This window comes from Mytilus californianus, unplaced genomic scaffold, assembly GCF_021869535.1.
Source record: "Mytilus californianus isolate M0D057914Y unplaced genomic scaffold, xbMytCali1.0.p SCAF_1, whole genome shotgun sequence".
Classification (NCBI taxonomy): Eukaryota; Metazoa; Mollusca; class Bivalvia; order Mytilida; family Mytilidae; genus Mytilus; species Mytilus californianus.
Window position 1 is genome coordinate 26053414 of NW_026262581.1, and position 21475 is coordinate 26074888.

The 21475-nt window shown below is 30.2% G+C and overlaps 1 protein-coding gene across 1 annotated transcript in view; it reads right to left on the reverse strand.

Moving 5' to 3' along the window:
• Nucleotides 1–16994: 16994 nt before the first annotated feature.
• The window catches only part of LOC127718086 (uncharacterized), a 64615-nt gene continuing 60134 nt past the window's right edge, over nucleotides 16995–21475 (reverse strand). Inside the window, exon 17 of the mRNA XM_052223983.1 lies at nucleotides 16995–21038. Coding sequence (XP_052079943.1) covers nucleotides 20420–21038 — 619 coding nt within the window. The 3' untranslated portion in view covers nucleotides 16995–20419. The remainder of the gene's footprint in view (nucleotides 21039–21475) is intronic.

Here is a 21475-nt window from a genome sequence, read left to right on the forward strand (position 1 = left end):
AATTGATTTGAGAATGCAGATCAGTAGCTAATTAATAATTAGTCGCCAATAAGATGACAAGTGAGGTGCATCGATATGATATACTAGAATTGTTATCATAGAAATATGATATATATAAGAAAAATGCACAAAAAGCAGCAATAATAGATTGTAATAAAGCTGCATTTCTCCCTTCTGGACACTCGCATGACCGACGTATAGTCCACGAACACAGGCACTTGTTTCTATCCATGGGAAGCCCCACTATCAACGTATATTTACGAGAAGGTACCCAACTACTTTTTTCACCTCTCCGCTTCAAACCCTTATTTTGCTGTTAATTCATTCTCAAATTTATTGTTCCATACACCATTCGATTCGTGAAAAGTTTTTCTTTCAGATGGTATGGATTGTATTTACCCTTAGGGTACCCCTTACTTCCAATACACAAGATTTGTCAATAAATATTCATGTGATTGTTTTTAGTCCTCCTACAAAATACAACAACTACCGGTTTAAGGCAGCGAATTTCAATACTGCTTGTGATTGGTCGGTTCATAGTTCATAGGGTTATTCATAAGTTATAGGTCATTACACTCTCTAGATTTTACTTATTCATTTGTGACTCTCTAGACTTATTATTCACTGTTTAATGCAAATTATCTAGGACTAAAACTTTAAAGACTACACGAATAAATATATCCCATATATTTTCTGTTTTCTAAAATTTAATTAAAAAAATCCCCAGTAAAATGATATTTGTAGCATCGTTATTTTTCTTTTTAATAAGGATTCAGTCCGTGAAATTTTGATACCGGAAGTTGTTGTATTTTGTAGGAGGACTAAAAACAATCACATGAATATTTATTGACAAATCTTGTGTATTGGAAGTAAGGGGTACCCTAAGGGTAAATACAATCCATACCATCTGAAAGAAAAACTTTTCACGAATCGAATGGTGTATGGAACAATAAATTTGAGAATGAATTGACAGCAAAATAAGGGTTTGAAGCGGAGAGGTGAAAAAAGTAGTTGGGTACCTTCTCGTAAATATACGTTGATAGTAGGGCTTCCCATGGATAGAAACAAGTGCCTGTGTCCACGAACACCTAAGGGGCGAAGAAAAGGGCTACCACACAATTAAAATTTCAAATAAACATGTACACACATATATGACAATAACCAAGTGCGTTTTAAAATACTTGATGTGTATTTTATTTACAATAGTTTACCTATATAAGATATAAAAGGTAATTTGGAACACACGAAAGTTGAAAATCGTTCTCCTGTTTTTAAACAGTCACCCAGATTACCGCAACCCTTACCGATGGTGCAAATCTTATTGTTAACATGTTAAAGTGGATGTCGTTATAATCTGTTTCACGCATAAAACTGGTAAAATATCAAACGTTAAAAATAACCAGAACAGCATCTGATATAGTAATGTAAAGTAAGACAAATGTATTTGAGAATGTTTACATGAAAATTAATAATGTTTTCTAATTGTAAAAATAATTAAATTTGAAAAAATGTGATTCCCTGCTTTCAGGTGCTTTCTCATAATTCCCGAATTCTACAGATCTCCAATCACAGGCGCTTAGATTGGACCCTTCTGTTAAATTTCATTTTTGGAATTTATTTTAAATTGGAATACAAGGGCATCGGTCATACAATACTCTTAACTATTGTTAAATCAAACGATAATACGTTGAAAAGGGGGGAAATAAGTAAAAGTACTGAAGAAATTAAGAAATTTTACTTAAATCTAATTAAAAATAAAAAAAGGGGCATTCCCCAAGCGAATGTGACTCCAATATGATGAGATTGGGTCGCTAATAGTCTTTGTACCCTATTTTCTGTGTAAAGTTTTTTCTACTAGCGTAGGAGCCGGGGGCAAAAAGGGTGGGGGAAAAAAATATGCCCCCTCCCATTTTAAGCCAAAAATTCAAGGCACGCAAACTTTGGAAAAACGTATGTACCAGAGAGTGCCAATATATAAGATACGTGTACAATAAATGTTGTAGTAGAAGTTACTTTGCACTTAATAAGAAAAAGTATTAACAAAAATACCGACCTCCAAAGTAAATTCCAAAAAGGGCAAGTCCATAAAACCTGACAAAACCAACTTCCTTTTAGACTATTTCAACCAACGGAACGAATTGAAAACAGGCTTGGTACAGGCATTTTCCGAAGAAATTGATATCGGATGACATAGTCATGGGTATGTTTAGCAATAAAGTAACATATTTTTGTATTGACTCAATTAAAATGCAAAATTATGTTTGATTCATGTTTTTTTTTTAATTTTAAACAAACTTGGAAAGTGGCTCCTATCAAAGTGTCTGCACGCTTTATTCCTTTTTACAAACAGAGCTCATTTAATGCATTCTAAACAAACATGCACCAATTTTTTAATTTCCATCGAGTTTATATTTTGTCCCTCGTTCATTGGTTTGCTCTTTTACAAAGTACGGATTCAACATTTTAGCCTATTTCAAATGATTTTCATAATTCATTACATTGTTTACCATAATCCCACCTTTCACGCCTAAGTATATATTAATCTTTCGTTATTTTCCGTGATAATCATTTTTTGTTTTTGTTTTTATTTTCATTGAAAATATTCTTGATTACTTAAATGCACTTCTTTTAAGGGGTACCTTGGTAACCCAAAATTTTTCCCTCGTTTAATTTTTCTTATATTTAGAACATTGAAAGGGTAGGGGTCCATGCATCATCTGCCAAAGTCTTGTTGAAATTCACAATTGCATTTTATGTTTAGGGTATATTGAATATGACCAGTTTTGGGGTATTAGGCACATTATTGTGAGTTTTTGAACATGTTTTCATTAGGAATACCAATGACTGTTAAAATGCGTTGTAGAAACATATTTTAAAGTAAATCTGAAATTTTATGGTACTATTTGTAGCCTGAATGTAAATAAATTGTTTAATATTATTGAATAAGTCGAAAATTCTTGCCAGCTCAGATAACATATTTATTTTTCAAACTTTTCCAGAAAAAAAGACACATTTATCGTTTAATTCCTGCAAAAAATTGCTGAAACAATTATTGTTTATAAACCTTGAAAATCACAGACTTTTATTTAATTTAACTGTCTGAAAGTTACAAAATCTCCAAACAATTTAGCTTTCAGACCTAAAGAAAAAAGAAATGTTTTTTTTTAGATTTTGTTTTCTTTTTATAAAACCTTCTACAATTTCTCTTTGCATTTTTTTTAAAGGTGCAAAAGTGAAAATTGTATGGTACAAATAATAACTGTAGGAAAAGTAGCAAAATTCAGTATGGAAAGAATTGACATATCAACATTATAACACATAATTACTTCGGCAAGGGTTTGACCAAAGTGACCGTATTTCTTATCCCTAGTGACATTTTGGGGAAAACAAAAGGACAAACATGTGAACATTTAGCAAATCAAGTACCGTTACTACAACAATGAATGAGAAAAAAAAACACCAACAACGCCAAAGCCAAGAAATTACTTTTAGCTGTAAGATAATAGAATTTAAGTTACGATTTCCAATAATTGCATTCTTTATAGGTAAATATGCCGTGCAAAAAAAACACCATAATTCAAAATTTGATTTTTTTATCTTTCGCAAAAATGTTTTCCAGTCGTTCCGTTCTTAATATAGTCTAGCATTTTGGTTTTGTCAGTTTTATAGAATTCCCCTTTTTGATTTTACCTTGCAGTTCTGTATTTTTGTTATTACATTTATAACCCTTTAAAATAAATTATTATAGAAACTCGTTTGTTTTACTTTAGCGGAATGAACCACAAAAATCCCATCAGATTTTCGGGACTGGAACCTGGCTTTTTCCTCTCGCCTCAACGGAAACAATGACTAGCATTATGCTACCGGCCTATCCCCTCCTCTAATTTTAATACAGGTTCAAGCCCTTGTTTGGAGGAAGCAAATAATCAGATCTACTCTTAAATGTTTAGGTTGATCTTCCATGCACATTTATAATATTTCTGATGTTTTGTATTTCCGAATCGTAGGAAATCCGATGGGCAAGGTATACTTTACATTTTCCACATAAGGAAATGCTCAACTCCCTCAGGCAAAGTTGGCCTTAGATGAATTTGGCTATTTTTTATGTACTTTATGGTTTATAGCTCTATAACGTTTTCGGTCATTATACATCCTTGGCTTTTAAATATTCGGCTTTGAGCGTTCCTGATGAAGGTAAATCCAGAAAAGTGCTTCGGACGCATGAAATTTATAACATGTTGTTTTTATTTTTTGTACCAAGTCAGGAATATGACAGTTGTTTTCCATTCGTTTGGTGTATTTGAGTTTTTGATTTTTCAATTTTATAAGGGACTTTCCGTTTTGAATTTTCCTTGGAGTTCGGTATTTTTGTTATTTTACTTTTTACAGTTGTAACTACGCATAGGCATATATATAAAGTTATAATTTGATCATTCAAAGACACTTTCTTTTGACAGATTATGGCATCAAATACTTTAATAGAAAGTGAATTCCCTGCAAAATTTGACAAAGAAATTGTTACTTAATCGCCTGGTGATAAGGACGTAACTCGTTCACGCGGAATGATTATGCTTGAAGATGGTCGTTTGGTTGTAATTGATCAGAAAAATAGATGTATGAAGATCTTCAAACCTCCCCATTATTATTTCGATTCTGGTAAAAATTTCACTGACGAACCACGAGGTATAACTTGTTGCGGCAAAGAGGAAATTGCTGTCTCATTTGCGGATAAACAAAAAATTAGGAAGTTTAAAATCAACCAGGACGGCACAGTGTACAATTTGAAACCATTTGGAATGCAGGAAAAACCGTTTAGCATTTCTTACAACAGGAAAACGTTTGCAGTTGAACAAGGTGAAGGTAAATATGGATCTATTGTCATACTGGAAAACGACGGAAAAGAATCGCACGTTATTTCTGGAGCAAGTAGAGATTTCGGTTTGTTCACTGGAAACACTATTCGCTTAGCTCACGATAACAACAAACGTGTTGTTTACGTAGTTGACATTGTTAAAGAATGCGTTAATCATGTTAGTTATGACGAAGATATTAAATGGAGTATGAAAGTTAATTCACCCAGAGGTATTGATTACTGTGAGCAAAGCAACATTTTGTTTGTAGCCAGTAAGTCTGATAATTCAGTAGTTCAAATGCAAGCCAGTGATGGCACCATTGTCCCGTTTCTGACACATGACTCTAATGTTTTCCAACCTAGATTTATTTGTTATCAAAATCAAGCAAAGAAACTGGCCATAGAAGTAGGAGGAAATGTTGTGAATATGTACAAGTGCGCCAAGAAATAACAATATTGAGAACTTCTGTTATTTTAGTTCACATTTAATTACGAAAATGGCTTTGTTTTGTTTTAGGGGGTTCGGGAAGCTCTCCTGACACAATGAGTCATTGTGAGCTATTGCTGTCACTGGACGTCCGTCATCGTCATTCTGTTGGACATACTTTTCAGTACCTAATTAAGGCCAGCGGACTAAGAATATATCAATGAAAATATAGTTTTATGTTCAAATTTTAACAATCTTTAGGGATGTTTGCTAAAATCTCGGATTTTAAAATGAAAAGTTGCATATTAAAATACGAGGTGTTATGCATGTTATGGTTGAACTTATTATGACCAAATACTTCTACTTTCAATCGTCAGTCCTCTATGCAGATAAAAAGCTGATATGTGTTCTACTTGGCATACGACCTAGTTATATGAAAGTCTTAGTTTTATACTCAATTTTCAGCAACAGGAAGTGCATTACGCTGATTTTTGGTATTTATTTGTGAAATTAGGAATTACAGATAGCATGATTTCATTTTGTTACTGAAATACGACTCTTTTTTTTAATAACTTTGTGTTCAGCTTTGAAGGCAGACATGCAGCTGATTTTTTTTCTAATACTCTGTTGTGAAAAGTTTCAGATTCCATTATGAGCGTCAGCATGTTTAATTATATTTGACATAATCACAGTGTAAGATTGATATCTTTTCTTCTACTTTATTCTATAGAGGTTTCAAGAAATGTTTATTTTTATTTTATAGGAATCAAATAGTTGCAAACAACAAATGAAAATCAAGTTTAAATTTTCATTATCACCACATTTGTATTATTGACGACCCCCGAGTGACACCTATTGATTTATCCTAGGCATCGAGATACATTTTTTTCTACTTGACATGGTGTAAGTTTTCTCCCAGAAATATTCAAATGATAATGCATGATTAAAATATTGGATTATCTCCCTTTCATCATTATAAATCTAAAATAAAACTATTAATGTAACATATGCTCTATCACAAAAGTATATGTATGTTTGATACTTAAGTTAAGTATAAATTATATCGCTTGTTGGGACTTCTCTGATATGACGTAATCCTCAATGTGCACCAAACTCCATATTCTGCCATGGAAAATACATTTTTTGAAGAAAAAAAACCCAATTTCAGTCATAACATTTTCTGAAAAGAAGGTATTGTATGCTCTATGGTCGGGTTGTTGTCTCTTTGACACATTCCCCATTTCCATTCTCAATTTTATCAACTAAATGAGCACCCAATCGGATTTTAGTAGAATTAAGCACGCAACCACTAGTAAAATAAGTGGATCTGTATTTAAGTATCGACATCAATTCATATTGAACTTTTATATTTTTCGAAGTAGATTTAATTAAAATTCGCAAAATAAAGCTGTAACTATATAGAATGTATGCAAAAAAAAAACTCGAGAAAAAAATACAGTCGGTTAAATAATTAAACTAAAAACAAACTTACCGTTCAACATCTTCTAGTTTTAATGCCAAATATAAAAAGGTCTATAAACAAAGATTGATGCAAGAGGTCGTCGCAAAATATCGGTTTTTGCTGTTTTCCTATTGTAAGTCAAAATCAGTTTAACGGCATGCTAGAACGAAACAAGTGTGACCGTCCCTATTAAAATATATAAATAATAAGGAAACTTCAGTGACAATAACGTGAAGGATATGAAGGGAAACTTAAAGTGAAATTATTGCATCCACCTTCTAGCGACATTTATGTGCATTCTATAAATGTATAGAAAGGTATATAAAATAATCAGAGAATGTTGATGGGTTGCTGTTTCACTGACTTTATGACACATACTTAATTTTAAGATTTGAATTTTGATCTGGACGTTCAAGTCGTATCAACAATAATCCTTGACTGGCCAAAGTCTACTTTGACTTTTTTATAAATACTAATTTACATAAGGTTCTTTGATCAACATTTTGATCCACAACTGGACCCTAGTTCCAATGTAAGTCTGAAGCACCAGTTGCACGCTCTTATTTCACCACCTCTTTCAAGTTGGCTTTGCCGTTAATTGGCTTCGACTCTCGGTACTATACAGCACCCAGTTTTAGAATAAAGACTTCTGCTGCAGCGAATGGACGGAATTCCCGTTTCCGTGATTCAAGGGTTGAAGTCGAATGCGTTTATGGAATTTTAAGGATAAAAAGAATTAAGTTAGTAATACAATTTTATGCTTCAGCTGTTTTGGGTCAGTATTGCCTGACAAAACGTTTATATGATCTTTAGTAATTTTTATAAAATGCTATGCTTCTGTTTTGGGTCAGTATTGCCTGCCAAAACGTTTATGATCTTTATTTCATACAATTACAACTATCTATTGACTTGTCGAGGAAGAAACATTGTTCTTTGGTTGAAGTTTATTATTGTAATGAGAAATAGTATTTTCAATTTAATTATGATCATTGTCGAGATTATAAATATATAGCTTTGCCTTTGGTAAATATAAATTGTATATAGGTGTCTGGATGGGGTCAGTATTGCCTGCTGTCTTTACACATTATTAAGACTGTCAATGTTAACAATTTGATAGGCTACTATTGTATTGTTTTTGTTTAATTTGATGGCTCAGTTTAACTTCCTGTATGTATACATAAATCATTTAATTGAAATTTGCAATTTTTCAAATCATATATATAAAACGACTTGATGGTTTATCCCAATTTTGTACTAAATGCTATGGTTTTTAGAGGTCAATCTATCAAAAACCAAAGTTATTATATTTACCTAACCTGGTAAATATTTAAAAGAATATTTCTCTTTCGAGAAAGATATTAGAGTATGTGTTAATAGTTACAGTACAACCTGTGACTTCCTCTTAGTTATGTCCACCCTCTTGTATGGTCACCATCTAATGGTGGCCATTTATTGGGGTATTCAATCTTGAGATGTTGGCCATTTATTGGGGTCATAAAACATAGGTTGATGTTTTATCTAATTATGTTACCTGTTGAAATCAATCAGGGTTTTCAGCTTGTATGTTTCATTAAAATTTACCTGTACAGGAAACTCGGGTTTCTTCTCAAATTGACATTTCACCTTTTCTTGAAAATGTAGAATAGAATGTTTGTTTTAGTCTTTGTTAATTCATATCATTTGTTGATTTTTCTGTCTTTAAATTTACATATTTTCCTTTTTTTCTAATGTTTTTCTTTTTTTTATGTTATTATTATTATTTTTTATTTGTTTTTTTGCTTCTTATTCTTTTAATTTCTTCTTGGAAAGAATCTTGATTAGAAATGACAAAAATTCAAAGATAAGTTATTGACTAGCATTTGAAAACAAAAGAGGGAATCCTTTAAATAATAATTTTTTTTCAGTAAAAAAAAAGTTATTGTACATGATGTACATGGTATTCTATTGTTTGTTTGCATTATTAAATGAATTATTATTAATTATAACTTATAATCATGCAAATGATATGTTTAACGGAACCATGAAGCAAGTAATTTAACAAGCCAGTCTATTCACAAATTTAAATTATCAATATCCATGATATCATGAATATCAATCCTTTTACAATAAATTTTGTTAACAAAGTTGTACAATCTATTATCATGATTATTATTCAGGAAAACTACAAATATCATTATATGGTATATGAATAAACTATTTTTGTTTATCTTTGATATTTTTCATATCTCAAAACAAGTTTTGCATGAAGAATCACTAAAGAGACTTACAAAGAAATTATTCAAAGAAAAAATTGTCTTGCTTTTTGAAACAATTGTAAACTTATCAAATATGTTATCTTCAGTTTGGCTAATTTTGTCAGTTAACAGGCACATTTGTCTCCAGAAAAAATAAAGTACACTTCTATATAGATTGTGACATGTTTATGGTCTATTAATTAAATCACTTTTTGTTCTGAGTATTATATTGTAGAAACTGCAGGACTGGCATATGCATGATACATATTCTTGGTATACATTTGCAAAGAATATTTCATTCAACTCAGGCCTTTTAGATAAAGTTAATAATTGCAGGGGCTTGAATGACATGCATAAATTAGATTCTTTAAAGCCCTGGCCTTGATTAAAAATGAATTTTAAGAAAAAAAATAAGAATATTTTTGAAAATAAAATAAAAACTTATGATAAAAACAGTAAACTCAAATGCTTCACTAAGTAAAGAATTAGTGGTCATAATTTAGAAATAGAAAATGGTGAATAAAAATCCCTATAAAGGATAGAATTGTTTGTAAAATTAACATAACAACTTAGAGATAATCTATTTGAAAATTGTTTACCTTTTCATATTAATGTCTTTGACCAGTTTATGAATAAAATCTTGAATCTTATGAATAAAATCTAACCAAGAACAAAAAGCAAAAGAAATGCTAAACCTCTATAACATGGGATATGTTTAAAATATTGGCTCCTTTATAAAAGAAAGTCATTAGAACTGAGGGCAGAAACCTAATAACATTTTTCCATGTGTTTTGATTTCTTATAGAATTGTTATTTCTTTGCATTATAATGTTTGTTTTTGGGTTTTTTTTTGTCAGAAACTTGATTAAATTGTAATATGTTTATATGACAATAAAAAAATTATCAAATTTTTCTGTAATGAATATTTTGAATATACATGTATTTATTCAATAGAGAAATAATGAATTGCCTAAATTTTATTTAGAATAAGTCCTAAAGATAACCTTAAACATTTGTTAAACAATGCTAAATGCAGTAAGTATAAACAATTTTGATTTTAGAATATTAATTTGAGAAACACCTTTTCAGAGACATATAATACATGTATTATATGTCTCTGACCTTTTCAATGGGAAAAGGCAGGCGTTGTGGAAGTTTGCATTATATTAGAAGATGATATTCATTTATTATTCACTTGCCAAAAAAATAACTTAAATTGATAGAATTATTTAAAAGTTATAACATCAAAACAAACATTTGCAAACAGTCATGAGAAAATTTTTACCAAAAAAAAGTTAGGAAGCTATATGTTCAACTAGTTTTATTATTTCATTATATTTTAGAATTTTCTTGTCATAATCACAGTTATTAAATTTGACAAACACAAAAAGTCATATATTTTCCCTGAGACACTTTACCTGTAAGTTATGTAATTTTAACACTTCAATGCAGTCATGATTTCTCTTTATCCTTGACTAGTTTTTACTTAATACCTTGTGTATTAATTAAGCAGCAGGGGGTATAATGATGGACATTTAGGGCCATCATGGTGACCATATTTTTTATGGCCACCATTAATAGGATAATGTCACAGGTAGTACTGTATAATTATTCCATATTGATAGAACTTTAAGGTAGATGGGGTGTCTAAATTATAATCCATAGAATTTTTTAATAATTTGCCAAAATGTAGTTTATATCATGCTTTTTAAAAAAAGATAATAAAAAGAATGGGTAACGGGGCTTATTTTCACGCTACAGGTTGTGCAAAATTGACAGATTTTGTATAGATTATGCATGGAAACCCAATTTTCTGCCATAAAACGAAAACTACACCATAGAATTTTGAGATAAAATATGAGAAGATAGCTCTAATAGTATGCTTTCAGATAAGAAAAAGAAAAGATGGGGTCACGGGACCCGTTTTCTTGCTACATAACAAAATAGGTAAATTCCTAACACATTCTATTGTAAAAGTAACTTTATCTGAATTATCTGCCCTTACATTTGAGTTGCCTTCCCTTATGTGGCAAAGTTGGAAAAAATAGAATCAAACAAAAGTATTCTGTTTTTCTGAAAAATACAACCATAAATATGATAAAATATGTCATTTTCTCTATTGAAATGAAAATTCTTACACATGAATTTCCTACTACTCTCAAAATTTGCACCTTTTATTAAAGATCTAGAACGATTGTTTTCTTGTATTTCAAAATCCAAGATGGCGGAAGACACCCTATCTACCTTAATAGGTTTTCGATATGAATGGGATTTTGAATAAATAAGCATATTCATCTGCGGAAAAAGTATATTCACCGCGCTAAACGTCGCGTGCTTTTACGTGTATAATTATGTTAAAATCGTTTGATGTACAATTGGTTTTAGTAAATAATTGTCATTACATACATTTCTCTCTGTAATCTCTCAGAATATGGAATAAAACAATTACTGTCTTTTGTTTCGGTAAATATGTGGTTTAATTGACTTTTGAAAAACTGATATTCACTTCGGCCGTTGGCCTCAGTGAATATCAGTTTTTCAAAAGTCAATAAAACCACATATTTACCTCATCAAAAGACAGTAATTGTATAATATTTACTAGGTATAAAATTTACATCTCATGTACTTTTAACGCAAGGTAAAGAAAAATTATACAAAAAAATCACTTAAAGCTGTATTTAGATTTCAAAGATATTTTTAAACTTCCAATCTAAGTATTTCAACTTAATTACGACCATACAATAAAAACCTCTTTTAATAGCTGGCAGTGAAACTACATGTATGCTCAAAACTAGCTATGCAGCATGCCAGGAAGAAAATGAATATTTATTTCAATAATTTATAGCAATGATTTTTATTAATATTATTTTTATTTTTTTTAGAAAAATCAAATTCTAGATATATGAAGTATATTTTAATTGTAAATAAAATGTCCACTAGCTGAGCTGTGCTAAGTAAATTTGGTAGATTCCCGTTATGTTTTATAGTGGTATTATCAATATGAAATATTACTACTAATATCGAATGCTGGTATTCATCCATTCATAAAATTTCTAAGAAGCTGAATATTTAGAATTCAGATGTAAAGCTTAACTTTTTTATCAAGTCATCAGTTAAGCAAAAACTTTGTAAAAGTTTTCTATCAATTGCGAACACAACAAAAATTGACTGAGAGTAAACAAGTTCTAAATTAGATACTTATTTACTTATTTCAAACTAAAAACTTTTTTTCCTTATGAAATCTATCTATCTTTATACAATTTAGATTGAGAAATCCCAAATATAAATGAGAATCAGTGCCCATGATCCCATAATAGAAGGAGTCAGAAATAAAACTTCATATCTAGAAAGGGCTTTGTAAAAATGTACTTTTATTTTGTTTGAAGATTAAAGATGAACAACATTTTATTATAATTTGTCCAGTATACAATGATTATGGAGCGATATTTCAGATCTCTCAAATGAGACAAAAGTGTTTCTGGGTAATTTATTACTGCACTAATACAAATTGTGTGTACTATAATATTTAGGGGATTATGTTATTAAATGTCTAGATGTAAGACGAAATGTGAATAAATATACTAAATAATGTTGATTATTGTAACTTTAGTGCTGTGGTCCTGTCTGGAATAAGATTTACATCATTTATCATGTTTATCAGCAAGAGATAATTTAAAAGTAATATACATGATATATGTAGGTTTATAATTATATGAACTTTTAATTTTTCATTTCAATGTGGAAACGTATTACATATATATAGCGTTATTATTTTTGTGTATGTGATTGCCATGCTTCCTAATTGTAACAAATTATATAAATTGTATTCACGTCGCCAGAGTCCTCGGGTGGGGGAGCCACTCTTTCAACATAAGAGTGGATTTGTGGTAGATTTGTCTCCCCAACTTTGCTATTCTTTGTCATTTATTTCATTGATATGATGTTAGTTGATGTAATTTCGTATTAATTATGTATTATAATTTCATATTAATTATAAACTTTTGTGTCAAATGTTTTATTTGCAAAATGTATTTTTTGCATTTTATGATTTTTATTAAATGACCTTTATCGTCAATTTAGTTTTTATATATTATAGCAAAACAAGCTCAGACTCTGGCCTGTGTATACATTAGTATGTTTATGGTATATGTCTGTCTGTCTTAAAACCAATTTTATTTGCTAATTGAATAGCTGAATAAAATCATTTAAGACAGCAGGGAAGATACTTCTGTATTGTTTATTACCCAGACTTAAATAAAGAGGAAGCTATTTATACTGTAAATTTATGATGTCTCTACTGGTCAATGGGTTAGATTTGTCAAACTTAGACCCTGTTTACACTTCTCCGAAATTAAACCGATCTTTGTTTGAATCGATCTTAAAAGGACCAATTTGCGTTTACATACGCACAAGCAAGATCGATCGAGTTCGATCTTATTTAATCTAGTGCGTTTACACTGCAACTTAAAAAGAACCGGTCTGACATAATTACTTTACATTTCGTAAACAACTAATCGTAAATATAGAATGATACAATAACGTGTGCATCTCACGCGGACGATCACACACTGCAAAATCATGGAGAAAATAGTTGGATCATTGGAATTTCGTATGCATTTATTTAATTATCTTTTTGGTTAATACGTCAGAAGTCATTCGGTCACTGTGTTTGAAGATGAGGATTTGCAGCTAAGAAATAGAATTTATAGATTCAGAAGAATGATAAAAAAAAAAACGGCGGAATCTATGTTTACTTTTCTTATCCAATCCATCTTTATCAAAAAACGTCTTTTTTGCCACAGATTTATTTTCATCTCTAAATATAACATTCAACTGAAGAAAGATCGATCTAAGAGTTTACACTTGAAGAACGTTCGATCTTTTTAAAACCACCTCTGGAGGTGGACTTTTTTAGTCCGATTGAAGATCGATCTATCTCGTTTACATTAGACTAAAGATCAATCTGTTTTTATCTCAGGAAAGATCGATCTTTTTTACAAGTGTAAACGGGGTTTAAAATAAACGATATGTCGTTGAAATTAGATAACATGTTTTCACGTGTAGAGAAATTTCGCTACTGACCAATACATGATTTGATTACATCTGTCTTATTGGGCAATTGTCTTGCGGGGTCAGCACGAGTTCACGTGTATGCTCGCGTGCATGTGCTTTGTGGGCATTTCCTTCTATCATCAGCTATTGACTTGTTAACTTGTAATTCTTATCAAACAATTTGTGAAAAATTCCCTTCGCATATCTCCATTAATTTTATCTTTAGAAGTGGATGTGTGTATATGTTTATGAGTGGGGCAGATTTTTCACCTTTGCTATTCTTTGTCATTTATTCAACTGATATGATTTTAGTTGATGTAATTTCGTATTAATTATGTATTATAATTTCATATTAATAATTAACTTTTATGTCAAATGTTTTATTTGCAAAATGTATTTTTTTTGCATTTTATGATTTTTAATAAATGACCTTTTTTCGTCAATTTAGTTTTTATATCATATAGCGAAACAAGATCAGACTCTGGCCTGTGTATACATAAGTATGTTTATGGTATCTGTCTTTCTGTCTTAAAACTAATTATTCATGTATCAATTTCAAGTATCTCCGTAAATCTAACAAACTGATATGGTAACTTAATTGTCAAAACCAAGAGACGAACCGACCCTTGGTATTTAGTGCAGAAGTCACTTTTAGTCTTACTCTTTCACAAACCTGTATGCATGCTGTTCTTCAATTTTATTGAATAAATTCATATTATACTGTTAAACATTACTTATGTTGTATGTCTTGATTGGTGCATCTAGGAAAAATATTTATTGTTATTGTTGATATATGTTACATTATATTTAGTTTGGAGTTTGTTGTTTGCTTTTGCCGGACTGCTTAATTAAAAGTTGAAATATGGTATTTATTGATGGGTGCATCTGGAAAAAGTATATATTGTTATTGTTGATATATGTTACATTATATTTAGTTCGGAGTTTGTTGTTTGCTCTTGCCGGACTGCTAAATTAAAAATTGAAAGCGAGAAATATGATTTCATGCAGTCGGAACGCAATTTAACCGGCTATATTTTGATGGAGGACCCGGGGAATACATCTATCGTATACCTAGCTCTACTTGTGAAGCCGATTTCCACTGCAATAAAACGATACATACGCGGAAAACCTGAATTATTGTTGGAAACTGGAGATACCGGCTGTCAGGATATAGAACTACCTATCCGAACAGAAATTTGGACAACTGTCTATGTAAGTTTTGCGGAAAACTGTTAACCACCAATTTCATTCTGAACTATGAATGTCAAAATCGCATTGTGTTAGAAGTGAAGAAATATTAGACAAATCGCCAAAATATGCAATTTTCATGAAAATCAAGGAACTACAGAAGCGCGTGTCTGATCTTGAAGAATATAGTTCTAGAATGCACTACCAGAGGTGTGACGCATATATATATGCTATTCAAATCGGAAAGAGAAACAGAACACATGTAAGATCAATTTTAAAGTAAAATCGAGGTTGAAGAGACCAGAAAAAAGCTTATACTATTCTTTTAGTTATTATGTACATGGACCTGGCAAAAACGTTTTTCTAATTGTATTCAGCATTTATATGTGTATGTTGCTAAAAAGAAAGTATGTTTTAGTTCTGTTTTTGGGCCTTTTAATATTTTGAATTTCTTGCATAGTTACGTTTAAGGAAATGCTGCAAAAACCGCAGAAGTTGGTCGAAGATTTATTAGTTATATTTAGACATGAGCCTTACTCAAAAAGATATTTTGACACAATGTGGCTTATATAAATATGCTGTTGTGAGTAAAATATCTTTGATGAGTAAAGCCTGTTCCACATATTTGATTACATCAATTGATATGTGTAAAATGGCCACTTCAGGTTGAATAACATAAACGGTATCAAGTCTTCTGCACCAGATGCACATTTCGACAATGTTTACATGCATGGCATATCAGTAATATCACAATTGATATTGCTGTATTCACGTGGCTAGAGTTCATAAGCCTTTTATATATAAAACATTTCAAATTTCAATTTTAAAGGTCTGAATATTTTTACTATTTTTGCATCTGTAGGTACCATGCATTAAAATTTGTGTTAGTTCACCTTTTCTTAATTGCAGGTTTTAAAAGGTTGACCGTTACAAATAGTTTGGGGGTGAGAAATATTAAAAATGAAACATACCAATATTCTGGCATTTAAACTATTAGAAGTCTGAATATGTTTTTAGGTATAGTATTTCCTATGTTTGTAAATGTCTTACTTATATTAGCATTGATCTTTACCGTAAAATGCAAATATCTTTCTTCTTCTTTTTCGACAAATTCAGTCAAACAATTATATAGATGATGGTCTATATTTGTTTTTTGTATGTATCGCGGGCTAACAAGATAGCCAACAGATTCGAAAAATGTTTTTAATTAATTGAACGAGAATACAAAAGAAACATGTAGAATCTCAGCCGGGTCGAGTTGTCAACTTCAGTCGCCAGAAAGGTTCAAATACATAAAGTCGTAAGAAATATAGAGTGTCATTGAAATTAACTTCTACAAGTTTACTGCCTAAAGGAGACAAACATAAACACCAACCGTAAACGTTATATATAAACTAAAAATAATTCAAGATGATCTCCTAAAAACACTTACATTAGTTTTTATATGAGTTAACATTCTATGACACAAAGCCTGTGACCATTTCCGTAAATCAACAACATCTGTACAATTGGAGATCGTGGTGAAAAGGTATACTAAATCCGACATTATATAAAGTAGTTTTTAGGTGAGGTACTGATCTACAAGACGAAGCATTTGAAAATAACATCAACACCTATAAATTTGAAAACTCTAATGACAAGGAAATCATTAATACCTATATGTTGGAGAAAAGGGTCACTCTAATTAAATTTGTTACAGTAATTGGGTTACAAACTTAATTCCTTTTCTGTTTGCCATAAAATGTAAAATTTGTAATTGCAAATTAAACCAAGAACCTGTTGACTGAATGTTTTATATCAGTTTTTTTTAATAAGTTTAGTAACACAGTTCTATACAATGATATTTTATTGTATTTTAACATGTTTAAGTATATAACAATAAATTATACGATAACATCGAATGCAGGTGACACTAATGAGAATGCACTTATCAAACTAATAATGAAAATGATACCTTGGGCATAGATAAAAATTTTCTATAGACGATACAAAGAAATACTTTCTAAACAAAAGTATGATGCGTAGAAAACTAAGATAGCATGATAAATGTTTAGATTGGATTTGAAAAAAAGATGAAATGAAATAAAGAAATTTAACAATTTCTTCAGAAAACAACATGAGTAAATATGAAGAAAAAAAAACTGCTTTGAATTCATGTCAACTTGTTTGTCAGAAGTCATAGTTCAATTAGGTTACCAAAATATCACAAATGAAAATTCACTTCGTAAGACTATCTTCCGTCTCCATTCGAACGACAAGGTAAATAGAAAAACATTAATTGTTTATTATAGCACATAGATAATATTTTTATTATTTTAGTTATGTTAACATACATGAATAGTTGATCTGATAACACAATAAATTTGATGTGTATTTTTAAAGAACTATATTATACAATTAAAAAAAATCAATGCGTTTTTTAAATATTTTTTTCTTCAGTTTACTACTTTTAGGACACATTATATCAAAATTAGAGAAAACTTCATCGTCTCTAAATCAAAATATAGACAACGCTATGCTAAAGGGGCCTTGAATTCAATCTAACACCAGCAGGCCTACTTATTTTTTATTTTTAAAAACTGGAACAAATCACTACTTAACCTTTTTACCAATCATTTAACATACAATTTTATCCTCTACTTGCATTGTATGCATTTATCATGAACAAATAAAATCGGAAGGTGCTGGTAATAATAACATATAATACACTGTCCACACTAAAGACAACATTGTAGACACCCACATCTAAGGGTGATAATTGTGTTATCAGACCAGGTATGATTGCACAACATGGAAAATAAATGAAAGGGTGAGATAAGGGATCAAAAGCCTAGACTTAAACATACCCAAGTAGTAGATGCACACCATGACTGTGCATAAACATGCTAAATGTGAATTTAATTAAATAGTTAATAGTTTATGACGATTATATACACCGGTTGATGTGCTAAATAGATTTCTATTGCATAACTGAAATTATGATTTGTAGATGTCTCGTTATATAAATAATAAATATGAAAGATACGCTGAAAGTGTGAGATCTGCATACAATATATTAATTTTAATAAATTCTGTAAAATGTCACTTTGATTCAATTTTACAAACTTGAACATAAATACATTTTTAATTATACTTATAATTTTAGGTAATTTTTTTTAACCAGTGATGTAATGAAAGTATCAAACATCTTTTTGTGTGAAGTTTGTTTTTTATATTTTCTCATAGAAAAAGAAAACAACACTTAAATATTGCACATGGTATGATTTTCTTTAAAAAAATAAAAGTAACTATAATTTAAAGGATATAAAAACAGTGGCTAAATTCAAATAGCCAACTAATCGATAGTCATTATAAAATGAAAAATCTACTTTCACCAGACTAGAACAAAATGTATTTTCCATAATTTCAAACTCCATTTCTTCTCTATCCTTGATAATAAAATTACAACTACCAATCTTAGTTCAAAACGCAGGAACATTTTAAAATACGCTGACAGCACTGTAAGCTATAAATTCAATAACACATGAGTAATATTGATTAGCAAAATATTACTTCTGTATTCAATGGGATGCATTCATTGATTATTTTTGTTATTTTTTTAAATTCATTTTAAAGAAATAGAATCATTTGTTTTGAGTATTCATATGATTGAATGAAACAGAAAAAAATGCTTATTTATACATCAATTAAAAATAATGATCTGAATTCGAAAACATTTCAAATATAATATCCAGCATGCAAAAAATGTAGGGGTATGAAAATATGCAAATGGTTATTCAGTTATAATATCAAACATATTAAGTGTCGAGAATTCGCAAATTTGTGACTGATAACGAATGATTCATAATTGAATGTATATCTAAAAATAAATTATTTGAGTTATTTTCAAAGAAGCTGTAATGCCCAAATACAGTACTTTTTTGTCTCGAACAAAAGTTCTAATGCCAAAATACAGTACTTTTTTGTCTCGAACAAAAGTTCTAATGCCAAAATGCAGTACTTTTTTGTCTCTTGAACACATCTAAAATAGAAACGTATGACTGATAGTACTGTAGACAAAACATTAATGGATATATTTCTAAATATTTTTTTCTTCATTTATCGAATTAAGGTATCTACAGAATAAGAGGGTACACTCTGGATCACACAGAGACACACAATAAGAATATTTACTGAGTGTGTGAGGGGTTCACCCAAGAAGATACAAACTTAGATAAATTATCATAAAAGTACAATATTTCATACATATTTGTTAAGCAATTACATATAACAATTGTGTGCAGTCTATTATGAATAATTTGTATCATTAAATATTAATTATTACTCTTATCCAAATTTACAGTATCCTGGGTATTGATTGACTCAAATACAAAGTGGACGAATTGAAAGCCATCTGGAGGAAAAACACAAATTGATCTACAACTACAATGGATGTCTAGTTAACTAAAAATCTTTTAGCTATACATAAAACTACAAGCATAAAAACAATGCCTTGTTGCCGGATTCAAATAATGCACATTTCTTTGAATGAAATATAAAAAATCGTATTTAAATAAATCTAAATGGTAAAAAAAGACAAAAACACGAAGAACACTAATCAAATGATAACAAAAACATGCATGTGTTGGAAAGAAAATAAAAACAAGATTTTTCTATCTATCAATTAGGGACAATTTATATTACAAGATATCACAATTTGGCAAGACAGGGACTTAGGAAATGTATTCCTATTACTAAGTCTATCTGGCATCTGCTATATTCTCCATAATATTTCATTGTGTTTTCAATCATCAAATATCTGTTCTGCATCACTGGCTAAATAAAATTGTTTACTATGAATAAACTATAGTTTATTATCATATATTTCCTTAATAAAGCTGTTAAATTGTATAGTATGTAATTAATAGGTAAATTATCATGAAGTCTTTCCCAACTGTATCGTAATCAACAACTCGTATTACTAACATAAGGTCAGAGTTCATTACTGATTGTCAATACGTATTGCTATCTTTAATGCTCAAGTCAGTTTGACACGCTCATATTTTCACTTTGATTGGTGATTACAAAAAAGAACTGAACTATATTTTCTGTCTCCTTCATATTTCAAACTACATTAACGACCGGTTACAATTCACGCGCGACATTTTTCTGATTTCTGAGACAGATTTAACTATCTTTTCTTTCGAAAATATACTACTGGAAGTTCATATCTTTGTGAAGTTGTCTAGTCCTAACCCATTTTGTTTATTTTTGTTCTTGTCATATTCACTGAACCCGTTACTTTCCCGTCCATTGCCATTCAGAACTGAATTTCGGGGACTATGAGGACTATTTGTGTCAACAGTGCTATCAATGGTACTACAATTGTTTATTTTTGAGTCATGTAAAGCTTTTGAAGACGAAGAAGAATCTGTCGTGGATGGTATTGGGCCTCTTCTTCTCTTGAACTTTCCAGTCTTCAGTAGATATAGCCAGGATAAACGCACTTCTGTATTCAACAAACAGCGGAAGACAAATATTAGAAATCCTTGCAAAGAGTTTAACACCACAAAAATATAATTAAAAACTATTTTTGATTCGTTGATTGCTACAGGTCCAAAAACCCAAGTAACTCCAAGAAGAACCATTACTGTGAATGCCCCACGAACCTGAGTAGGCGTAACTTTTTCCCTTCTTCCTCCATTTGGATGACCTCTGAACTTTGGTTTTAAAATTACCCTCGCAACCAAAGTAAAGACGACGGTATTGATGATCAGAATGCAACAGGCAGGTCCAAGAAGGGCAATATAAAATGCAATTGTGCTTGCATGAGATATAAAACAACTGAAAATAGAGGAAAGACATAAAAATGCAATATTTATTTACTGATTTTGGAATTGTATTTATTTACTGATTTTGGAATTGTATTTATTTACTGATTTTGGAATTGTATAACAATAAGTCCTAATTTATTGTTGAAATTTCAAAAGTATAACATTGTTCTTTTTAGTTTGTGATGTAAAAAAAATGAGTAGCATAGAAACGATTTTAGACATTTCCCTACCATTTAACAAGATACAGAGACCCTTGTATGAACATTTTGTGATTTTTATTTATAATGATTTCCACGAAGTTATAGATTAACAGAAAAAATACCAGTAATAAGATAATTTCCCACTTCAAATAAGTTTTAACACTACAATGTGTCTCAATGATTACCAAAATATATCAAGAGCCCACGATCACGATAATGTCGTTGTCGTCATAATTTTCTCTGAAAC